Source organism: Bison bison, unplaced genomic scaffold (genome assembly GCF_000754665.1).
Source record: "Bison bison bison isolate TAMUID 2011002044 unplaced genomic scaffold, Bison_UMD1.0 scf7180017861046, whole genome shotgun sequence".
NCBI classification, from domain to species: domain Eukaryota; kingdom Metazoa; phylum Chordata; class Mammalia; order Artiodactyla; family Bovidae; genus Bison; species Bison bison.
This window is the reverse complement of record NW_011491618.1, coordinates 1207684-1228704: the sequence shown is the minus strand read 5'-3', so window position 1 is coordinate 1228704 and position 21021 is coordinate 1207684. Positions and strand designations below refer to the sequence as shown.

The following is a 21021-nucleotide window of genomic DNA, read 5'->3' as shown; positions in this document are numbered from 1 at the left end:
TTTGGCAATTATGAATAATGCTGCAGAGAACCTTGATGTATAAGTTTTTCTGTGGATGCATGTTTTCTATTCTCTTGGTACACACCTAGGAGTGGAATTGATGGATAATATAATAACAAAAAAGATCTCACTGACCCAGATGACCACGATGGTGTGATCACTCACCTACAGCCAGACATCCTGGAATACGAAGTCAACTGGGCCTTAGGAAGCATCACTACAAACAAAGCTAGTGGAGGTGATGGAATTCCAGCTGAGTTAGTTCAAATCCTAAAACATGATGTGTGAAAGTGCTGCACTCAATATGCCGGCAAATTTGGAAAACTCAGCAGTGGCCACAGGACTGGAAAAGGTCAGTTTTCATTCCAACCCCAAAGAAAGGCAATGCCAAAGAATGCTCAAACTACCGCACAATTGCACTCATCTCACACACTAGTAAAGTAATGCTCAAAATTCTCCAAGCCAGGCTCCAACAGTATGTGAACTGAGAACTTCCAGGTGTTCAAGCTGGATTTAGAAAAGGCAGAGGAACCAGAGATCAAATTGCCAACATCTGGTGGATCATAGAAAAAGCAAAAGAATTCCAGAAAAACATCTGCTTCATTGATTATGCTAAGCCTTTGACTGTGTGCATCACAACAAACTGTGAAAAATTCTTCAAGACACGGGAATACCAGACCATCTTACCTGCCTCCTGAGAAACCTGTATACAGGTCAAGAAGCAACAGTTAGAACCGGACATGGAACAACAGACTGGTTCCAAATCAGGAAAGGAGTACGTCAAGGCTGTATATTGTCACCCTGCTTATTTAACTTATATGCAGAGTACATCATGAGAAACGCTGGGCTGGAAGAAGCTCAAGCTGGAATCAGGATTGCTGGGAGAAATATCAATAACCTCAGATATGCAGATGACACCACCCTTATGGCAGAAAGCTAAGAGGAACTAAAAGAGCCTCTTTTTGAAAGTGAAAGACAGTGAAAATGCTGACTTAAAACTCAGCATTCAAAAAATGAAGATCATGGCACCTGGTCCCATCACTTTCTAGCAAATAGATGGGGAAACAGTGGAAACAGTGAGAGATTTTATTTTCTTGGGCTGCAAAATCACTGCAGATGATGACTGCAGCCATGAAATAAAAAAGACGCTTGCTCCTTGAAAGAAAAGCTATGACCAACCTAGACAGCATATTAAAAAGCAGAGACATTACTTTGCCAACAAAGGTCCGTCTAGTCAAAGCTATGGTTTTTCCAGTAGCCGTGTATGGATGTGACAGTTGGACCATAAAGAAAGCAAGAAAGCTGAGTGCCGAAGAATTAATGCTTTTGAACTGTGGTGTTGGAGGAGACTCTTGAGAGTCCCTTGGACTGCAAGGAGATCCAACCAGTCAACCCTGAAGGAAATCAATCCTGAATATTCATTGGAAGGATTGATGCTGAAGCTCCAATACTTTGACCATCTGATGTGAAGAACTGACTCATTAGAAAAGACCCTGATGCTAGGAAAGATTGAAGGCGGGAGGAGAAGGGGATGACAGAGGATGGGATGGTTGGATGGCATCACAGACTCAATGGACATGAGTTTGAGCACACTCTGGGAGTTGGTGATGGACAGGGAAGCCTGGCATGCTGCAGTCCATGGGGTCACAAACAGCTGGACACAACTAAGCAACTGAACTCAACTGATGATAACTACGTCTAACATTTGAGGAATTTCCAAGCTGTTTTCCTAAGTGGCTGTACCATTTGACCTTCCCACCAGCAATGTATGAGGGTTCCAATTTTTCCACATCCTCTCCATCATTATTATCTGTATTTTTGATTATAGTCAGATGAGTGTATGGCTATAATATGCAGTGCACACTTATGCTTTTTATTTGCATTTCTCTGATGTCTAAAAACACTGGGCATGTTTTCATATGCTTATTGGTCATTTGTATATTTTCTCTGGAGAAAGGTCTATTCAAATCCTTTGCCGATTTTCAAATTGGTTTATTTGTTCTTTTGTCGTGTTATGGGTTGAACTGTGTGTGTCCCCCCGACAACCCTGCAAAAGATATGCTGGAATCCTACCCCCCAGTACCTTAGAATGTGACCTTATCTGGAAAGTAGAGTTGTTGCAAATGTGTTAAGATGAGGTCATACTGGGGTACAGTGGGCCCTTCACCCAATGTGACCGATCTACTTATAAGAGGAGAAAAGAGAACACGCAGAGAACACCGAGCCAAGCCAGAGATCCAGAGGGAGAGCCCCGTGTGGTGACAGGGGCAGGGCCTGCAGTGATGTGTCTACAAGCCGGGGAGTGCCCAGGGCTGCTGGCGACACTACAGGCTGAGAGAAAGGCGTGGAACAGATTCTTCCTCAGAATCTCCTGAAGGAACCAACCCTGCCAGCATCTGGACCGTGCACTTCTGGCCTCCAGAACCATCAGATACACCAGTTGCCCCTTATCTATGGTTTCAGTTACCCACAGCCAACTTAATTTGCCATTAAGTGGCAAATTCCAGAAATAAACCATTCACAAGTTTTGCACTGTGACCCTTCTGAGTAGTGTGATGAAACCTCTCATCGTCCTTCTCCATCCTGCCTGGGACGTGAATCACCCCTTTATCCCACTATCAGTCACTTCATTAGTAGCCCTCTTGGTTATCAGATCGTCCACCATGGTATCACACTGCTTGTGTTCATGGAACCCTGATTTACTTAATAAGGGCCCCAAAGCACAAGATGAGTGATGCTGGCAATTCGGATCTGCCAGAGAAGCCGTAAAGTGCTTTCTTTAAGTAACACAGTAAAAGTTCTTGACTAAATAAGGAAAGAAATAAAGGATATTCAAAAGTTGTTAAGATGTACGGTAAGAAAGGGTCTTCTATCTGTGAGATTATGAAGAAGGAAAAATAAATTTGTGCCAGCTTTGTTGCTGCACCTCAGACTACAGAAGCTATACCCACAGCACATGAATAAGTGCTTAAAGTTAAGATGGAAAAGGCATTACATTGGTACAGTAAGATATTCGGGGGGCTGAGAGGTCACATTCACGTAACTTTTATTACAGAACACTGTTACACCTGCTCTATTTTATTATTGTTCATCTTTTACTGTGCCTAATTTTTTTAATAGATTTTTTGATGTGGACCGTTTTCAGAGTTTTTATTGAGTTTGTTACAATATTGCTTCTGTTTTCTGTTTTGATTTTTTGGTCACCAGGCATGTGGGACCTTAGCCTCCCAACCAGGGATTGAACCTGCACCCGCTGTGTTGGAAGGTGAAATCCTAAGCACTGGACCACTAGGGATGGCCCTTACTGTGCCGAATTTATAAATGAAACTTTATCATTGGTATGTGTGTATGGGAAAAAATATAGTATATGTAGGGTTTGGTTCTATCCAGTTTCAGGCATCCACTGGGGATCTTAGCACATATCCCTGTGGATCAGGGGTGACCACTATAATACATTTCTGTGTTTGCAGGCCATCCAGTGTATAGTCCTTTGTTACAGAAGCTGCTGCTGCTGCTAAGTCGATTCAGTCGTGTCTGACTCTGTGCGACCCCATAGACGGGCAGCCCACCAGGCTCCCCCGTCCCTGGGATTCTCCAGGCAAGAACACTGGAGTGGGTTGCTATTTCCTTCTCCAATGCATGAAAGTGAAAGTGAAGTGGCTCAGTCGTGCCCAACTCTTAGCGACCCCATGGACTGCAGCCTACCAGGCTCCTCTGTCCATGGATTTTCCAGGCAAGAGTACTGGAGTGGGGTGTCATTGCCTTCTCCGTTCACAGAATAATCAATCATATATCAAACCATCACAAAAATACTATAAATATCTTACAACTTTGTAAATTATACTCAATAAAGTTGAAAAAAATTTTTAAGATATTTTAAAAAGTCTATTTAAAAAATAATGATGAGGAGGATGATGAAAGCTAACGCTTGGAGCCAGGAACTGGACTAAAAGCTTGATATATATTAATTCATTTAATTCTCACAAGAAGCCCTAGGAAGTAAATACAAATTGCAAGGTTTCTTTCTAAGTTCGGGGTACTAGGCCCATATCAGATACATGACCTGCAAATAATTTCTCCAGTTCTGTGAGTTACCTTTTAACTTTTTTGATAGTGCCCTTTAAGGCTTCCCTGGCAACTCAGAGGTTAAAGCATCTGCCTGCAATGTGGGAGACCCGGGTTCAATCCCTGGGTCAGGAAGATCCCCTGGAGAAGAGAAAGGCAACCCACTCCAGTATTCTTCCCTGGAGAATCCCACGGACAGAGGAGCCTGGTAGGCTACAGTCCATGGGGTCGAAAAGAGACATGACTGAGCGACTTCACTTTCACTTTTCACTTTCTTTAAGGCAGAAAATTTTTAAATTTTGATGAAGTCCAATTTATCTGTTTTTTCTTTTGTCTCTATGCTTTTGGTATCACACTTAAGAACCCACTGCCGGGGCCTTCCCTGGTGGACCAGTGGTTAAGAATCCACCTTCCAATGCAGGTGACGCGGGTTCAACCCTTGGTCAGGGAACTAAGATCTCATGTGCCACGGGGCAACTACGGCAGCATGCCGCAACTAGAGAGCCCCCATGCCGCAGTGAACAGCCTGCACGTGGCAATGAAAGGGTTCCCCGTGCTGTGGCTAGGACTCGATGCAGCCAAATACATAAATACATAAACATTAAAAAAAAAATGATTGCCTAAGCCAAGGTTACAAAGATTTACTCCTATGTTTTCTGCAAAGAGGTTTACAGTTTTAGCTTTTATGCCTAGATCTGTGATCAGTTTTGAGTTAATTTTTGTATATGGTGTGAGGAAAGGATCCACCTTTATGCACGTGGATAACAAGTTGTCCCAGCACCATTTGTTAAAGAGATGTTGAATTTTTCAGCACTGCTTGTAGGGTTTGAGATGGAGGAGGCATGGGCAGACAAGACCCAGAGATATCACTAGCTCCTCTGCATTTACTTCCCATTTCTGAGCAGGTCCCCAAGGCTCCAGGCAGCCAGGCCATGCCCCTTCCTTCTCTGCTATCTCCCTGAATCTGATGTTGCTCACTGGGCTGACGGAAGTGCGGTGGGGGTCAGGAGGCTCGTGGGAATGAATTCTGGCTTTTTCTTCACTATTTCAAGTGCTCCCTGTCTTTTTGTGCCTAAGCGTCATGGGAGAGCAGAGGCAGGGAAGCTGGCTGGATGCCCTCAGTGGCTGTCTACAGAGAGGAAGTGAGTCACCCAAGGGCTGCAACCAGCCCAGCTGTTGTGTTAAGTGCCAAAAACCTCACTCTGATGTTGCTATTTCCAACCCCTAAATTAAGACTGCCCTCCCCACTCCCACAGACAGGTAAGGGGAGCAGGGCTGGAGCTGCCCAGAACGTCAGAAGGATTGGTTTGAACAGCTTCGTCCATTCAGATGCTGTCAAGTTCCTTAAGCCAAGAGTGGTGAGTTCTGAGTCAGGAGCTTGGTGGCAGGGAGGCTCACAGAACTTGGCTTCCAAAGCTTCTTCCAAAACCCTCAGAACCAGCAGGTGCTTCCTTTGGCCAGTGACAGGACAATGTGTCAGTCAGGGTGACTGCCAGGGACCACTCACAACTCAGGATCCTGAACAAAGCCTGTCTAAGTCATCAACACCCAGGGGAACTCCCTAAGGAAAATGGGCTGCAGGAGCAATCCCGTGGCCATTCAGGGAAATTCCTGGAGCTTGGTGCACACAACCTGGGAAACCCTTATGGGAGAGACCACTTTTCCTTAAGACTCAGCTCAGAGGTCATTCATCACCTCCTCCTGGAAGCTGTCCTTACTCATCCTCAGCCTACACCCCCTCCAACCCACCCCCAGGTAGGTCTGAGATCCCTTCTGCGCTCCTATGGCATTTTACGCTTACCTCCATCCTAGCACCTACAAAGCTGTTTGGAATGGTCATTCTTTGTGCCTGGCACAGAGTTATAAAAGATGAGGGGGGTACTTCCCTAGTGGTCCAGTGGCTAAGCCTCTGCACCCGCTAAGCAGGGGACCTGGGTTTGATCCTCGGTCAGGGAACTAGATTCCACATGCCACAACGAAAGATCCCACATGCTGAAACTAAGACCTGATGCAGTAACTAAGACCCAACACAGTACAAAAATAAATAAACATATATTTTTTAAAAATATAAGGTGGGAATTCCCTGGTGGTCCAGTGGTTGGGATTTGGTGTTTTTCACTGCTGAGGGCCCAGGGTTTAGTCCCTAGTTGAAGAATTAAGATCCCACAAGTCACAGGCATAGCATGGTTCCCCCCAAAACCCAAAAAGATGAGGGAATAAATCTTGACTATCCAAATGTTTTCAATGTAAAATAACAAAGGTGGGGTGAGGAAACAAGGAAGGAGACACATGTGGATTTTGTGATGCTGTATGCTGCCGTACCATATAACTGTGCTTATTTCACATGCTAGCAAGGTTATGTTCAAAATCTTTCAACGTAGCTACATGAACCAAGAACTTCCAGATGTACAAGCTGGGTTTCAAAGAGGCAGAGGAACCAGAGAGCAAATTGCCAACACTTATTGGATCGAAAAACATCTACTTCTGCTTTACCGACTATGCTAAAGCTTTTGAATGTGTGGATCACAGCACACTGTGGAAAATTCTTAAAGAGACTGGAGTATGAGACCACCTTACCTGCCTCCCAAGAAACTTGTATGCAGGTCAGGAAGCAACAGTTAGAACAGGATATACAACTGACTGGTTCAAAATTGGGAAAGGAGTAAGTCAAGGCTGTATATTGTCACCCTGCTTATTTAACTTAGAGTACATCATGTGAAATGCTGGACTGGATGAATCACAAATTGGAATCAAGACTGCTAGGAGAAAATATCAACAACCTTAGATATGCAGACAATACCACTCTAGTTGAAGAAAGTGAAGAGGAACTAAAGAGCCTCTTGAAGAGGGTGAAAGAGGAGAGTAAAAGAGCTGGCTTGAAATTCAGCATTCAAAAAACTAAGATCGTGGCACCGAGTCCCATCACTTCATGGCAAATAGAAGGGGAAAAAGTGGAAGCAGTGACAGATTTTATTTTCTTGGGCTCCAAAATCACTTTTGGACAGCGACTGCAGCCATGAAATTAAAAGACGTTTGCTCCTTGGCAGGAAAGCTATGACAAACCTAGACAGCATATTAAAAAACACAGACATCACTTTGCCGACAAAGGTCTGTATAGTCAAAGCTACTGTTTTTCCAGTAGTTATGTATGGATGTGAGAGCTGGACCATAAAGAAGGCTGACTGCCAAAGAACTGATGCTTTCAAATAATGGTGCTGGAGAAGATTCTTGAGACTTCCTTGGACTGCGCGGAAATCAGACCAGTCAATCCTAAAGGAATTCAGCCCTGAACATTCATTGGAAGGACTGCTGCTGAAACTGAAGCTTCAGTACTTTGACCACCTGATGTGAAAAGCCAACTTATTGGAAAAGATCCTGATGCTGGGCAAGAATAAAGGCAAAAGGAGAAGGGGGCAGCAGAGGATGAGGTGCCACAGTCAAAGCCCAGCATAGCTAAATAATTAATACTAAAAAGATAATACCATTGAGAGGTTGCAAAGAGTCGGATACGACTGAGCAACTGAACTGAACTGAAAGGCCAGCCATAGATTATATGAACATATTTGCTATTATATATATATGTATTTTTTTCTCCAATAAAAGACACATCCATAGTATATAAAGAGCTGCTACAAATCAATAAGGAAAACACAACTCAATTCAAGAATGGGACAATGACTTTAAAGAATGCTTCCAAAAAGCAGATGAAAAGGCATCAGTATCATTAGTCATCAGGGAAATGCAAATTAAAACCACACAAGACCCCACTATACACCTACCAGAGTAGCCAGAATGTAAAAGATTGCCAATACCACTGACTATGACGAAGGACAATGAAAATGCTCACATTGCTAATGTGAGTATAAGTTAGTACAAGCCCTTTGAAAACTGGCAGTATCTCAGTTCAGTCCATTTCAGTTCAGTCTCTCAGTCACGTCCGACTCTTTGCGACCCCATGGACTGCAGCACGCCAGGCTTCCCTGTCTAGAGCTCACCACATGGCTACCCAGTGACCTAGCAATTCCATTCTTAGATGCACACCCAGAAACAAATGGAGAAGGCAATGGCACCCCACTCCAGTACTCTTGCTTGGAAAATCCCATGGACGGAGGAGCCTTGTAGGCTGCAGTCCATGGGGTCGCTAAGAGTCAGGCATGACTGAGCGACTTCACTTTCATTTTTCACTTTCATGCACTGGAGAAGGAAATGGCAACCCACTCCAGTGTTCTTGCCTGGAGAATCCCAGGGACGGGGGAGCCTGGTGGGCTGCTGTCTATGGGGTCACACAGAGTCGGACACGACTGAAGCTACTTAGCAGCAGCAGCAGCAGCAGCAGAAACGAATACATGGGTTCACTGAAAGGCAAGTATAGGAATGCTCATATCTCCTTTCTTCAAAATAGCCCAAACCTGAAAATAACTCAAACGTCTATTACGGGACAGTGAATACATTACAGGAATTGACTCTACGGGACATTGTGATATATTCTATGGGCTTCCCAGGTGGCACCAGTGGTAAAGAATCTGTATTCTTATGGTGGCGTACTACAGAACAATGGAAAAGAATCTCAGGCTGTAGATGAGGCTCACATATATAATGTTCAGTGAAAGAACTAAAAGAGCATATACTATATGATTCTAAAGTTCAACAACAGGAAAGACTTTATGGGATACAAGTCAGAACTGTGGTTTCCTTTGGAGTGGGGGTGGCAGTGAGTGGAAGAGGGCAGAAGGGAAACTTCTGGTGGCTGGAAATGTTCTATATCTCAATCTGGATGGTGGTTACAGAGTGTATGTGATATGTAAGTATCCACTGAGGTGTACATTGAGGATCTGGGTGCTTTAAATACATCATTCCTCAAAAAAATGTTTAAAGGGGAAAGTGGGACAATTCAACGGGCAAATAGTCATCTCACCAGGGACCTCCCTGGTGGCCCAGTGGTAAAGAACCTGCCTCCTAATGCAAGGGATGTGCGTTTGAGCCCTGGTTGGGGCACCAAGATCCCATGTGCCGCTGGGCAACCATGCTCATGTGCTACAACCAGAGAAGCTCTTGAGCCACAGTGAAGACCCAGCACAGCCAATAAATAAAAATGTGGGAATAGTCTTTCCAACAAATGGTGCTCGTATAACTGTATAAGCACACATAAAAAAATGAAGTCAGGCACCATTCTTTTACCAAATACAAAAATTAACTCTTAAGTGGATCATAGATTTAAAAGTAAGAGATGAAACCATAACATTTAGAACACATGGGAGTAACTTTCCATGACCTTGGATTAGAAAAGGAGTACTTAGAGATGAAACCGAAAGTACAAGCAACAAAAAAGAGACTATATCAAAATTCAAAACGTTTATGCTTTAAATGATACCATCAAGAAAGTGAAAAGATAATGCACAGAATGGGAGAAAAATCTGCAAATCATTTATCTAGGAAAGGTCTAGCATCTAGAATACAGAAAAAAACTGTAATTTATTACATAGCCCTATTTAAGTCTAGGCAATCTTTTTTGGCCATGGCATGTGGCATATGGAAATCTTAGTTCCCTGACCAGGGGCTGAACCTGTGCCCCCAGCATTAGAAGCACAGAGTCTTAACCACTGGACCACCAGGGAATTCCCAAGAATGAGCAAATGTTTTGAATAGGCATTTCTTCAAAGAAAAACACAAATGATAATGAGCACATGAAAAGATGCTCAACATCATTAGTCATCAGGCAAATGTAAATCAAAACCATAATGAGATACCACTTGTATAATAAAAAAAATAAAACAGTAAGAACTGTTGGTGATGATGTAGAGAAATATACTGCTGGTTGAAATATAAAACAAGACAACTGCTTTTGGAAAATAGTTTGGCAGTTTCTCAAAAGATTAAATATAGAGATGCAATATGATCCCAAAATTGTACTTTAAGCTATGCACCCAAAAAAGTTAAAAATATATGTCCGAGCAAAAAATTATACATGAATGTTCATAGTAGCATTATTCACAACAGTCAAAAAGTAGGAAAAATGCCAATGTTTATTAACTCATGAATGGATAAATAAAATGTGATACATCCATATGACGGAATTTACAATGGGATATTAAAAAAAAAAGACAAAGTGCTAATACATGCCACAACATGGATGAACTTTAAAAACATTTTGCTAATTGAAACTAAGCCAATCACAAATGTGATTATACGGTTCTATGTATGTAACATGTCCAGAACAGGCAAATCCACAGACAGAGTAGATTAGTGGTTGCTTGGGGTTGAGCAAGGTGAGGAGAGGCAGGAGAGTGGGAGGAAAGGACAGGAGTCATTGCTAATGGGTAGGGGGATTCTTTTATGGAAGATGGAAATATTTAAACTTAGACTGTGGTGATGGTTGTACAACTGTGAATAAAAAAACCCTTGAATTATACACTTAATTAGGTGAATAGTATGGTATGTGAATTATATCACAATAAAGCTGTTAAAAGAGGGGGTGGGGGTGCCTCCTGTAGTCTATTTCATGGCCCTGGCCCATCCTGAGTTATAGAATCTGGAAGCTACAGGCCAAAGAAGGGACGTTTGCGGATGGAGCTGAAAGAGTAAGACTGTACGCCCAACATGAGCCCCAGACACAGCTGGGATGAGCTCTGGGTTTTGTGCACTCCAGTTCCTACTTCTGCTTTTCATGACCCAAGAACAAATGTGAAATGGCACCAGAACTCGAGTTCACAGTTTGACTACTGCTTCGCTGGGCCCCCCAGTTCCAGCCTCTACTCTCAGGGCTGTTTCCAGGACAGTCCCAGGGCTGGCTTCTTCGGGTCATCAACACACTGGAATAGCTTATTCTAGAACAGTGTTGTCCCACAGAAACACAATGCAAGTCACAGAGGTCATCTTAGATGCTCTAGGACCCACATTAAAGAAAGTTAAAAAAAAAAGGTGAAGTTAATTTTAATAACTTTAATTTTAAAGTTAATTAGAACTTTATATTTTATTTAAAATACGTATTTAAAATGCTTTCATTTTAATGTGATCAATAAGCACACTTATGGTTGCCAAGAGGAAGGGAAGAGATAGGGAGTTTGGGATGCTATTTTTAAAATGGATAACCAACAAAGACCTACATATAGCACATGGAACTCTACTCAATGTTATGTGGCAGCCTGTATGGGAGGGGAGTTAGGGGGAGGATAAATACATGTATATGTATGGCTGAACCCCTCTGCTGTTCACCTGAAACTATCACAACATTGTTAATCAGCTATACCCCAATACCAAATAAAAAGTTCAAAAAAAAAAAAAAGACACACAGTAGCAAAAAAAAAAAAAATCTGCCTTGCAATGTAGGGAACTCGGGTTTGATCCCTGGTTGGGGAACTAAGATCCCACATGCTGTGGAGCAAGTAAGCCCATGAGCCAAAACTAGAGAATCCCTGCACCACAACAAAAGATCCTGTGTGCCGCAACTGAGCCCTGATGCAGCTAAGTAAATAAATAATAACAAGCACCAAGGAGGAAACCAAAGCTCAGTGAGGCATAAGCTGGTGAGTGTCCGTGGTGAAGAGCAGAGCCTGTGGTCGGGAGAGAACTACCTTCTCCATGGCGTGGGTGTGCTGGTGATAGGAGACACCCGTGGGAGGTGATGGGCCAAGAGCCCAGCTCCCATCCACTACTCAACCCCACAGAACATTAGCTCCATCACCACGATGTTGTGTTAATACCGAACCATGCAAGGCGAGGGGGGCTCAGAGGGAGAAGGCAGAGGCCACTTGGGTCACTAGCTGGGGAAACCCTACACTGGCTCTGAGACATGCACCAACACCCCCTCTCCTCCCGTCCCTTCCCCCCAGACTCAGCTTATACCACTCACCGGACTGGTGGGGGACGGAACCGCAAGACTGAGCCGAGGTCCGCTATCCTCCGGGGGCTTCTGCTGGCCGCTTTCCTGGCTGGCTGCTCTGGTGGCGTCTCTCACGGGACGAGGAGGCTGCTGGCCTGAAGCACTCCCCGAAAGGACAGCTTGGGCAGGGCCCGGCTGCGGCCAGCCCAGGGGGCCGGGCGCCTGGGCAAGCGGCTCCCGCTTGTGGTCCCCATCTCCAGTTCCAGGGGAGGCCTGGGCATGGCGGGGCTCTGCTGTTTCCTCTGAGTGCAGGGACGTGCTGGTGTCGAGGCCAGGGAAGGGGAGCGGGGCCTGCAGCGTGGGAACCTCCGTTTCTCGGATCGGTCCATTGGCTGGCACAGAGTTTACCTGGGCTTTGCTGAATTCCGACAACACCCTAGAAGTTTTTAAACAAAGAAACCCGTGTGATGGGGCTGTCAGCTGGAATGCCCAAGGCTAAGTGGAAAACTGCCGTTTTGTGATTGAACAAAATAACCCCCTTAATCATGGCGCTGCTCCCAGCTCCCACACACAGACCCTCCCACCAAAGTTTTTCTCCAGCTGGGCCTTGGGCAGGTTCGGTGGCCAGGTGAGTTGTGCAGCCCAGGTGTCAGGTGACAAAGCTCATAAAGCAGAGAAAAGGACTTGAGGCGAATGGGAACTGCCTGTCTTTTACCCTCTGAGCAGGCTAACTGTGGGTCTGGCGAGTCTGCTCAGCCAAATGGCCGTGTGGCCTGTCCCGCCCCTCGCCGACCTTGGCAGAGCCCTGGTGAATGGTGTCTCCGGGCTGGGCTCCAGCACTCTACTCCCTGGGATGTGGGGTGGGGTGAAGTGAGGATCCTTTTTGTCCCTGGAACAGTAACTGGGCAGCAGGGTTGGGGTGATGGGCTGGGTTTGGAGCCAGAGAAGCCTCACAGTTTCAGAAGCTGCTGCTGGAGAACAGTGCACACAAGCGATGTGGTATGCGTGCCCACGTCCATGGGGGTGTGCCTGATGGGGCTGGCGCTTCCTGCCTCTCAGTGGCAACGTCTGGGGCCAAGGGGGCCAATGTCACTGCCTTTGTGTGTGTACACACACACACACACACACACACACACACACACACACTGCTATACCTTCTGGAATGTGCACTGGCTAGTGGCTGCTCCTCCCTCCCTCCCTCTCGTGAGGCTTCAGAGAATCTGAGTTCTGTTTCTGAAGTAAACCTATTTGCTGTCTCCACCTCTGCTTATGAATCCAGTGAGGATGCCATAGACAAATGCAGGGTCTCGTGTCAAAAGAGCTGTCTGGAGCCCAAGACATCGCACATATCTGCCTTAAAGGCTTAGAGTGGGTGCAGAAGACACATCAAGCTCCCCTGCGTGTGGGCTCATGGAAACAAGGATTTCAGATCTCAAGTTTTCATCTGACTGCTTTCTAGGTGAGCTCTGCTCTTATTTATACCATCATGACCCCAAACAACATTTTAAAGCATTCTAGTCAAGAAGAGGTGACCAACCCACACATTTCTGGGCAACTGGTTTTCAGCATAGGTGCTGAGACATTTCAGTAGGGGAAAGAACAGTCTTTTCAACAAATGGTGCTGGGATAAGTGAATAGTTCCACGCAAAAGAATGAAGTTGGACCCCTATCTCACACCACATAAAAAAAAAATTAACCCCAGGGGATTTCCCTGTTGGTCCAGTAGTAAAGAATCCGCCTTGCAATGCAGGGAACATGGGTTCAACCCTTGGCTGGGGAACTAAGATCCCATATGTCACAGAGCAACTAAGCCCACAAACCATAACTTGAGAGTCCGTGTACCGCAACTACTGAGCCCATGGGCCACAACTAGAGAATCTGTGTGTTGCAATGAAGATCCCACATGCCACAACTAAGACCTGACGAAGCTAAATAAATGAATGAATAGCAAAAAAAAAAATTAACCCAGGTAATTCCCTGGTGATCCAGGGGTTAGAATTTGGCCCTTTCGTTGCCTTGGCCCGGGTTCAATGCCTGGTCTGGAAACTAAGATCCCATAAGCTGCGTGGCACAGCCAAAAAAGAAAAATTTAACCCCAAATGGATCAAAGACCTAAAGGTAAGAACTAAAACTATAAAACTCTTAGAAGGAAACAAGCATAAAGCTTCATATCTTTGGATCAGGCAATGGTTTCTTAGATATGACATCTAATGCATAAGCAACTAATAAAAAATATATCTAATAGAAATATTTGCATACAAAATGTGCAAATAATACCATATATCTAAGGGTCTCAGTTCAGTTCAGTTCAGTTGCTCAGTCATGTCCGACTCTTTGCGACCCCATGAATCGCAGCACACCAGGCCTCCCTGTCCATCACCAACTCCTGGAGTTCATTCAGACTCACGTCCATTGAGTCAGTGATGCCATCCACCCATCTCATCCTCTGTTGTCCCCTTCTCCTCCTGCCCCCAATCCCTCCCAGCATCAGAGTCTTTTCCAATGAGTATCTAAGGGTCTAGTACCCAGAATATGGAGCTCTTACAACTTAATAATAAATAACCCAATTTAAAGCCACTTAAAAAATAGGCAAAGGGTTTGAATAGATATAACTCCAAAGAAAGCATACAGATGGCCAACAAAGACAAGAAAAAGTGTTCAAAATCATTAGATAATAGTGAAATACAAATCAAAACCACAATGAGATACTACTCTATGCCCAGTAGGATGGCTATAATAAAAAAGGTAGAGAATAACAAGCATCAGCAAAGATGCAGAGAAATTGGAACTCTTACACGTTGTTGGTGGAAATGTAAAATGGTCTAGCTTCTGTGGAAAATGATTTGATAGTTCCTCAGGATATTAAACATAGAGTTACTACTGGACTCAGCAGTTCTCTGCTTAGGTACATACCCAAGAGAATTAAAAACATGTCCACACAGAACACCTGTACATGAATACACATAGCAACATGATAGCTAAAAAGAAAGAAAACAAATGCCCATTAACTGATGGATAAAGAAACAAACTGTAGTGTATCCACACAATGGACAATGGACAGTATTTGGCCATGACAGGTGCTATAACGTGGAGGAACCTTGAAAACATGGTACTGGGTGAAAGGAGACAGTTGCAAAAAGCCACATATTGCATGACTTGATTGATATTAAATGTCCAGAATAGGGAAATTATAACCAATGGGTAAGGGATGAAAATATTCTTGAATTAGATGGCAGCAGATGCTGGGGACTCCCCTGGTGGTCCAGTGGCTAAGACTCTGCGCTCTCAATGCAGGGGGATTGGGTTCGGTCCTTGGTCAGGGAACTAGATCCTATATGCTGCAACTAAAGATCATGCAGGCTGCAACAAAGATACAAGATCCTGTGTGGCGCAACTAATACCTAATGCAGCCAAGTAAATATTTTTTAAAAAAGATAGAATAGATGCTGAATTCACAACCTTGAGACTCTAGTGAAAACCACTGAAAACTACACTTTAAAATGGTGAATTTTAAGCTATGTGAATTCTGTCTCAATAAGTAATGTGGAAGACCTGGATTCAATCCCTGGGTTGGGAAGATCCTCTGGAGGACAGCATGGCAACCCACTCCAGTATTCGTGCCAGGAGAATCCTGATGGACAAAGAAATCCATGGGGTCGCAAAGAGTCGGACATGACTAAGCAACTAAGCACAGCACAGCAAATAAATGGATGACCTGTCAGAGAAAGGTACAGCTGTATTTGTGGGAGAGTTATGGGGGAGGCAGGTGGGGGCTCAGTCCTGCTCTAAAGCTGCACTCTAAAAACGGACCCATGAGAAATCCAAGAGTGTAGCTTGTAGGGAGAAGGCAATGATGAGTTCTGGAGAGAAGAGGGGAGTTTCCACCAGCAAAGGAAGAAGGAACATTTGCTAACCAATTGTATGTGTCCAAACCGCTGGGACAGAATGGGACCTCATCTGAAATGAACTAGCGAGGCAGATTTTTGACAAGGTCCTCTGTGAAGTCTCCACTCCTTGTGGGCTCCCAGGAGGTGGTGTGGTGAGTGATTAAGAGCAGGGCCCCTGAGTTCACCTGGCCTTGGTCAGCATGTGGCTGTGGGCCCCACAATATGAACATCAAGTTCATGGACATAATTCCCTTATCTGAAAAACAGATGTGGTAACAGCATCCATCTTTTATGACTCTGACAAAGATTAAATGAGATAATACAGGTAAAGTGCTTAGTACAGGGTTTGGCACAAAGTAAGTACTCAATAAACACTAACCTCATTATCACTGATAAGGCTGCTTAGCCTCCCTGTACACAAACGCAAAAATGTAAGCAAAGGAGAAGATTTACTGAAACACTCACTAGCATTGCCAAAATGGTTATCAAATAGACATGAATCCTGATCTAGAAGAAAGATTTTAATGACAAGAATGGATGGGGTGTTAGAATAAGTTAGTGATTTAATGCCTAGAGAAATGCCACCAAACGGCAAGAAGCCTGTGTGATCAATTAGAGGTTCTGTCAAATCAAAACTAAAGGCAAGGTGAAATGAAGTTCACAGAGCTTCACCAGAACTGGTACCAGTCTTCAGGACCCAGTGAGAATAAGAGACATGTACATCAAGTGGGATAAAGGGATAGAGAGGAGACCATGAAGCAAAGGCAAAGAAAGAAAACTGTCAAACATTTTGACAGTTTTATATTTGTATTTATAAAATACAACATAGAAATGAAACAGTGAAAAAAAGAAAAACCAAGAAATGAAACTGAAAATGCTACAGTCCTTCCACTGGGGTCTGGTGCAAGGCCCTGTTTACCCAAAACTTTCTATTTGAAAAGTTTCTAACTTTGTGCTTTCACTTAGAGAGCAATCTGGTGGGAAAATATATGTATTATGAGCACTTATACGTGTAAAGTAAATAAAAAGCATGGCCTGAAAAAAAGATTCAAGAATCTGAATGGTCACCTTATAAAGGACCCCTGATAAGCAATTCTGAGCCTGTGGTTTTCTTGAACATGCCAACTGTGGTGGTGATACACAGTACTATTTGGCAGTCAAGAGCCACTAATAAAAGCACAAAGGTGGGCTGCATATACTAAGAATCATTTCTCTCCCAAGGGAAGGCCTCATGACAGTGACCTCTGACAAATATTGCTAAGCAAGGTTTTTCAGCAGTGGATATGGGGACAAGCACAGCTGATGTCACAGGTACCCAAAGTAAGATGACACCACCATGTGGCCGGCATGCATGCTGAGTCAGACACTGTTCTAAGCGCCTGAAGATCTCTATTCGCTGCACCGCCCCAGCATTCCTTTGAAGCATTCTCACCCCCATTTTGCAGATGAGGACATCAAGGTCAGAAAGGTTTACTAACTTGCCTGAGTTGGCAAAGCTGGCTGATGCAGGACTCAGGCAGTCTGGCTCCTGAGTCCACACTCTTTACCACTAGACTACCTGCGCTTCTCAGCGATAATTATAACTCAGAGCTAACGAATGCAAAAGAAGCTGTGAGAGCCAGTTAATCCTCTCTGCACAAGGTAAACTGTAAACTGGTTTCTGCCAAACATTAATAAATTTTATTTGAAATGGGCTTTGCATTTCATGTCTGATTTGTAGTTTTGTTTTGTTTTTTCCTATACAGCCCAGCTTGCTGGATCTTAGTTCCCCTACCAGGGCTTGAACCCTGGGCCCAGAGCAGTGAAAGCATGGAGGTCTAATCGCTGGACCACCAGGGAATTCCCAGTTTGCAGATGTTCTGATTTTATAGTTGTAAGAGTTTAAGCACAATGTGTTTATGCCCAATTTTAAGTTACATACATTTAAGTAACACATTAAGTAAACTCTTTAAGTGTTGGTGAGAATCTCCCTTAAAACATACACTCCAAGAAACACTGGTCTCTGTGGATGCTCTGAGAACACTGGTGCTGGCTGCGTGCGGTGTCTGGTCCCCACATCACTGTCCAGCCTGGGTCTATACTTCCTGACCTCATCTTCCCTTTTGTTCCCCCAGAATACCCAGGACAACACTTCCCCTGAAGGAGGGCGGACGGTCACTGATTCAACAACCTTAAGCTGGAATTTTCCAATCACAAGACACATGAAAGATAAAGGCAAGACACATGACAGAGAGAAGCCTGGCTGGTCTGCGGGGGGAGAAGCACCAAAGGCCAGGACAGGTGGCTGACGGTCAGGCACGCCTCGGGCCCTGCCATCTCTGGGGCAGGGGTTGCTCCTTCTCAGAACATTATATCTAATCCTTCCATTTGGACACATGAAAATTCCACCTGATGTGCTCAAAGTTCAGAAGCCGTTTCTGGGAACTACCACACATTCTTACGTGTGCAACTGATTGATGGGCATCTCATTTGACTTTTAAACGGCCCTGTGAGGGAATTTCCATTTTAAAGATAAAGAAACAATGAAATAGTAACTACAGTAACCATAAGGACCTACTGTATAGCACAGGAAAATCGACTCAATACTCTAATGACCTATATGGGAAAAGAATATAAAAATGAGTGGGTGGATGTATATGTACAACTGATTCCCTTTGCTGTACGGCGGAAACTAACACAACATTATAAATCAGCTATACTCTGGAAAAAAAAAAAAAAGACATACAGAACCTCCAAAAGAGTTAGTAATATGCAGGACACCACTGAGCTTGTAAGTGGTGGAACTGGCTTGAAACTGGATCTGCTTCCGGGCCAGTCCAAGACACCCAGTCCTGGTGTGATTCCCACAAGCCCTGGAAAGACCTGAACCAAGGTGGCAGTGAGGGTGGGGACAGCAGTCGTGGAAAGAAGGTCCTAACACAGTTGATGGAAAAATGAGTCCTACCTGGAGGGAATGCTTCATAAACAGCTACCGTTTTTACCTATCAGATGAGCCAACATCCAAAAGTTTGCTAATACCTTCTGTTGTCAAGGCTGAGAGGACACAGGCATACCCCTGATGAAGTGTAGATAGGCAACGTCTATAAAAATTGTTAATTAATCTACCCCTTGGTTCAGTAATTTTTCTTCTGGGAATTTACTGAACAGAGAGAACTCGCATAGAGCTAAAGGACCACATTCACAGGTTATTTGTAGAAGCCCTGAACTCCAATGTCCATTAAACTCAGGGATGGTTCAATAAACTAAGGTACATTCATACAGTGGACAAATATGTAATAGAAAAAGAAGCTCCGATATGACAAGATCTTCCAAATAAGGTATGTCTGTGTATGTTAATCACTCAGTCGTGTCTGACTCTTTGTAATCCCATGAACTGTAGCCTACCAGGTTCCTCTGTCCACGGAATTCTCCAGGCCAGAATACTGGAGTGGGTTGCCATTTCCTTCTCCAGGGGATCTTCCCAACCCAGGGATTGAACCTGGGTCTCCTACATTGCGGGCAGATTCTTTACCACTGAGCCACAGGGAAGCCCTGGTAAGGTATAGAATGGTATATTTATAATTTATACTAGCTTTTGTGGAAAGAAGTGGGAAAATAAGAAACAAGAGATTAAGGACTTCTCCTGTGGTCCAGTGGTAAAGAATCTGACTTCAATGTAGGGGACGTGGGTTTAATCCCTAGTTGGGGACCTAGGATCCCACATGCCACGAGGTAACCAAGCCCGCGTACCCCAACTACTAAGCCTGCGCTCTACAGCCCCTGAGCCACATGTGCCACAACCAGATAAGCTGTGTGTGTCCCAGCTAGAGAAAGCCCATGTGCAGCAACGAAGACTAGCGTAGCCAAAAAAAGAAATAAGATAATAAGAATCTATAAAATGATATATATATGTGTATATATATATATATATCTGAAGCTAACACAACACTGTAAATCATCTATACTTCGATTAAAAAAAAATAAGAGAAAAAGTTCAAATCTATATATTCACACATGGTATAGCTGGATTTAGAGACACTGGAAAAATATGTAAGAAATTAATATTTATGGTTACAGGGGTGGGAGAGATTTTTCACTGTACACATTTTAGATTTTTTTTAACTATAAAAATAGATGATCAAAAATCAATGTTAAAAAGCCTGAATGAAGGAAGGCTCTGCCCAGGCTTCTGTCTCCAGTCAAGTTTGTCCCTTCATGTCCTCCTCCTCCACACACTTGCTCGTCCCCATTTGCTTGCCACTCCCGTGCGGGCATCACCCAGGTTTTATGTCCTCCAGAAGACCTTCTGTGAGGTCCTAGAAGATCACGCTGGGCACTGTGTTTTACTGTATTTTTTGGAAGTTGTACACAGAGCTCTGAACTATTGGTTTCCTTCTCTCTAGATGAAGATGACAATGATATCTGACACTGAAAGAGAGACTAACTTACTTGTCATAGGTCACCTAGGACAGAGCTGGGGCTGGAACCAGCTCTAAGCCCCATCTAAAGGTATTCCAGGGATTTCCCTGCTGGACCATACTAAGACTCCATGCTCCCAATGCAGGGGGCTGGGGTTTGATCCCTGATCAGGGAACTAGATCTGACATGCCACAACTAAAGATCCTCCATACCACAACGAAGATGGAAGAGCTCAAGTGTTGCAACTAACTTGGCACAGCCAAATAAATAAATAAATATATTTTTAAAATGCATTCTATGCATTCTCCCCACTAGCCCCAGTCTGCCTCCAGGTACAGCTCCCAGTAACTCTGCTCCCTGAGGGAGAGTTTATGACCTCTGTCTGTCTTTCTGTCCTAACAGAGTCCTGAGCTCAGTGACGCAATCACGTGCTCCAGGAAGGGCGGGAGGACAAGAGGAAGAGAAGCAGGAAGGAAGGGGAAGGCGTGGGGGAGGGGAACTCACTCTTGCAGAGACATGTCCGAGTCGTCGGCATTGGCCATCCCCAGGTCTGAGTCATAGGACATGGGCTCCTCGGAACGGTCTGGACTCTTGGAGCCATTCTCTTGGAGGAGGCAGCTGTCAGAGTTGAGGCTGCAGGAGAGCTGGGATGAACTGGCCGTGTCCAGGCTGAGGGAGGAGGCAGTGAGCTGCCGGTTCCGTCGGATCTTGTGGCCTGAGTGCTGGACCTCGATGTCCTCTGAGCCCGAGGAATGGGAGATGGAGTCCAGAGACTCCTTCCGCTGCAGTTCAGCTCCAGGGATAGTGAGGGGGTCGAGCTCTGAGAGCGGGCAGAGCCCCGAGAGGGCCAGC

The 21021-nt window shown here is 44.5% G+C and overlaps 1 protein-coding gene across 2 annotated transcripts in view; it reads right to left on the bottom strand.

Moving 5' to 3' along the window:
* The window catches only part of PLEKHM1 (pleckstrin homology domain containing, family M (with RUN domain) member 1), a 54875-nt gene that overhangs the window by 20465 nt on the left and 13389 nt on the right, over window positions 1-21021 (bottom strand). For both annotated transcript variants that reach the window (XM_010832400.1, XM_010832401.1), the window contains 2 exons: window positions 20674-21021; window positions 11915-12320 (listed from right to left, as the gene is read on the bottom strand). In XM_010832400.1, the coding sequence (XP_010830702.1) occupies window positions 11915-12320; window positions 20674-21021 (754 nt within the window). The remainder of the gene's footprint in view (window positions 1-11914; window positions 12321-20673) is intronic.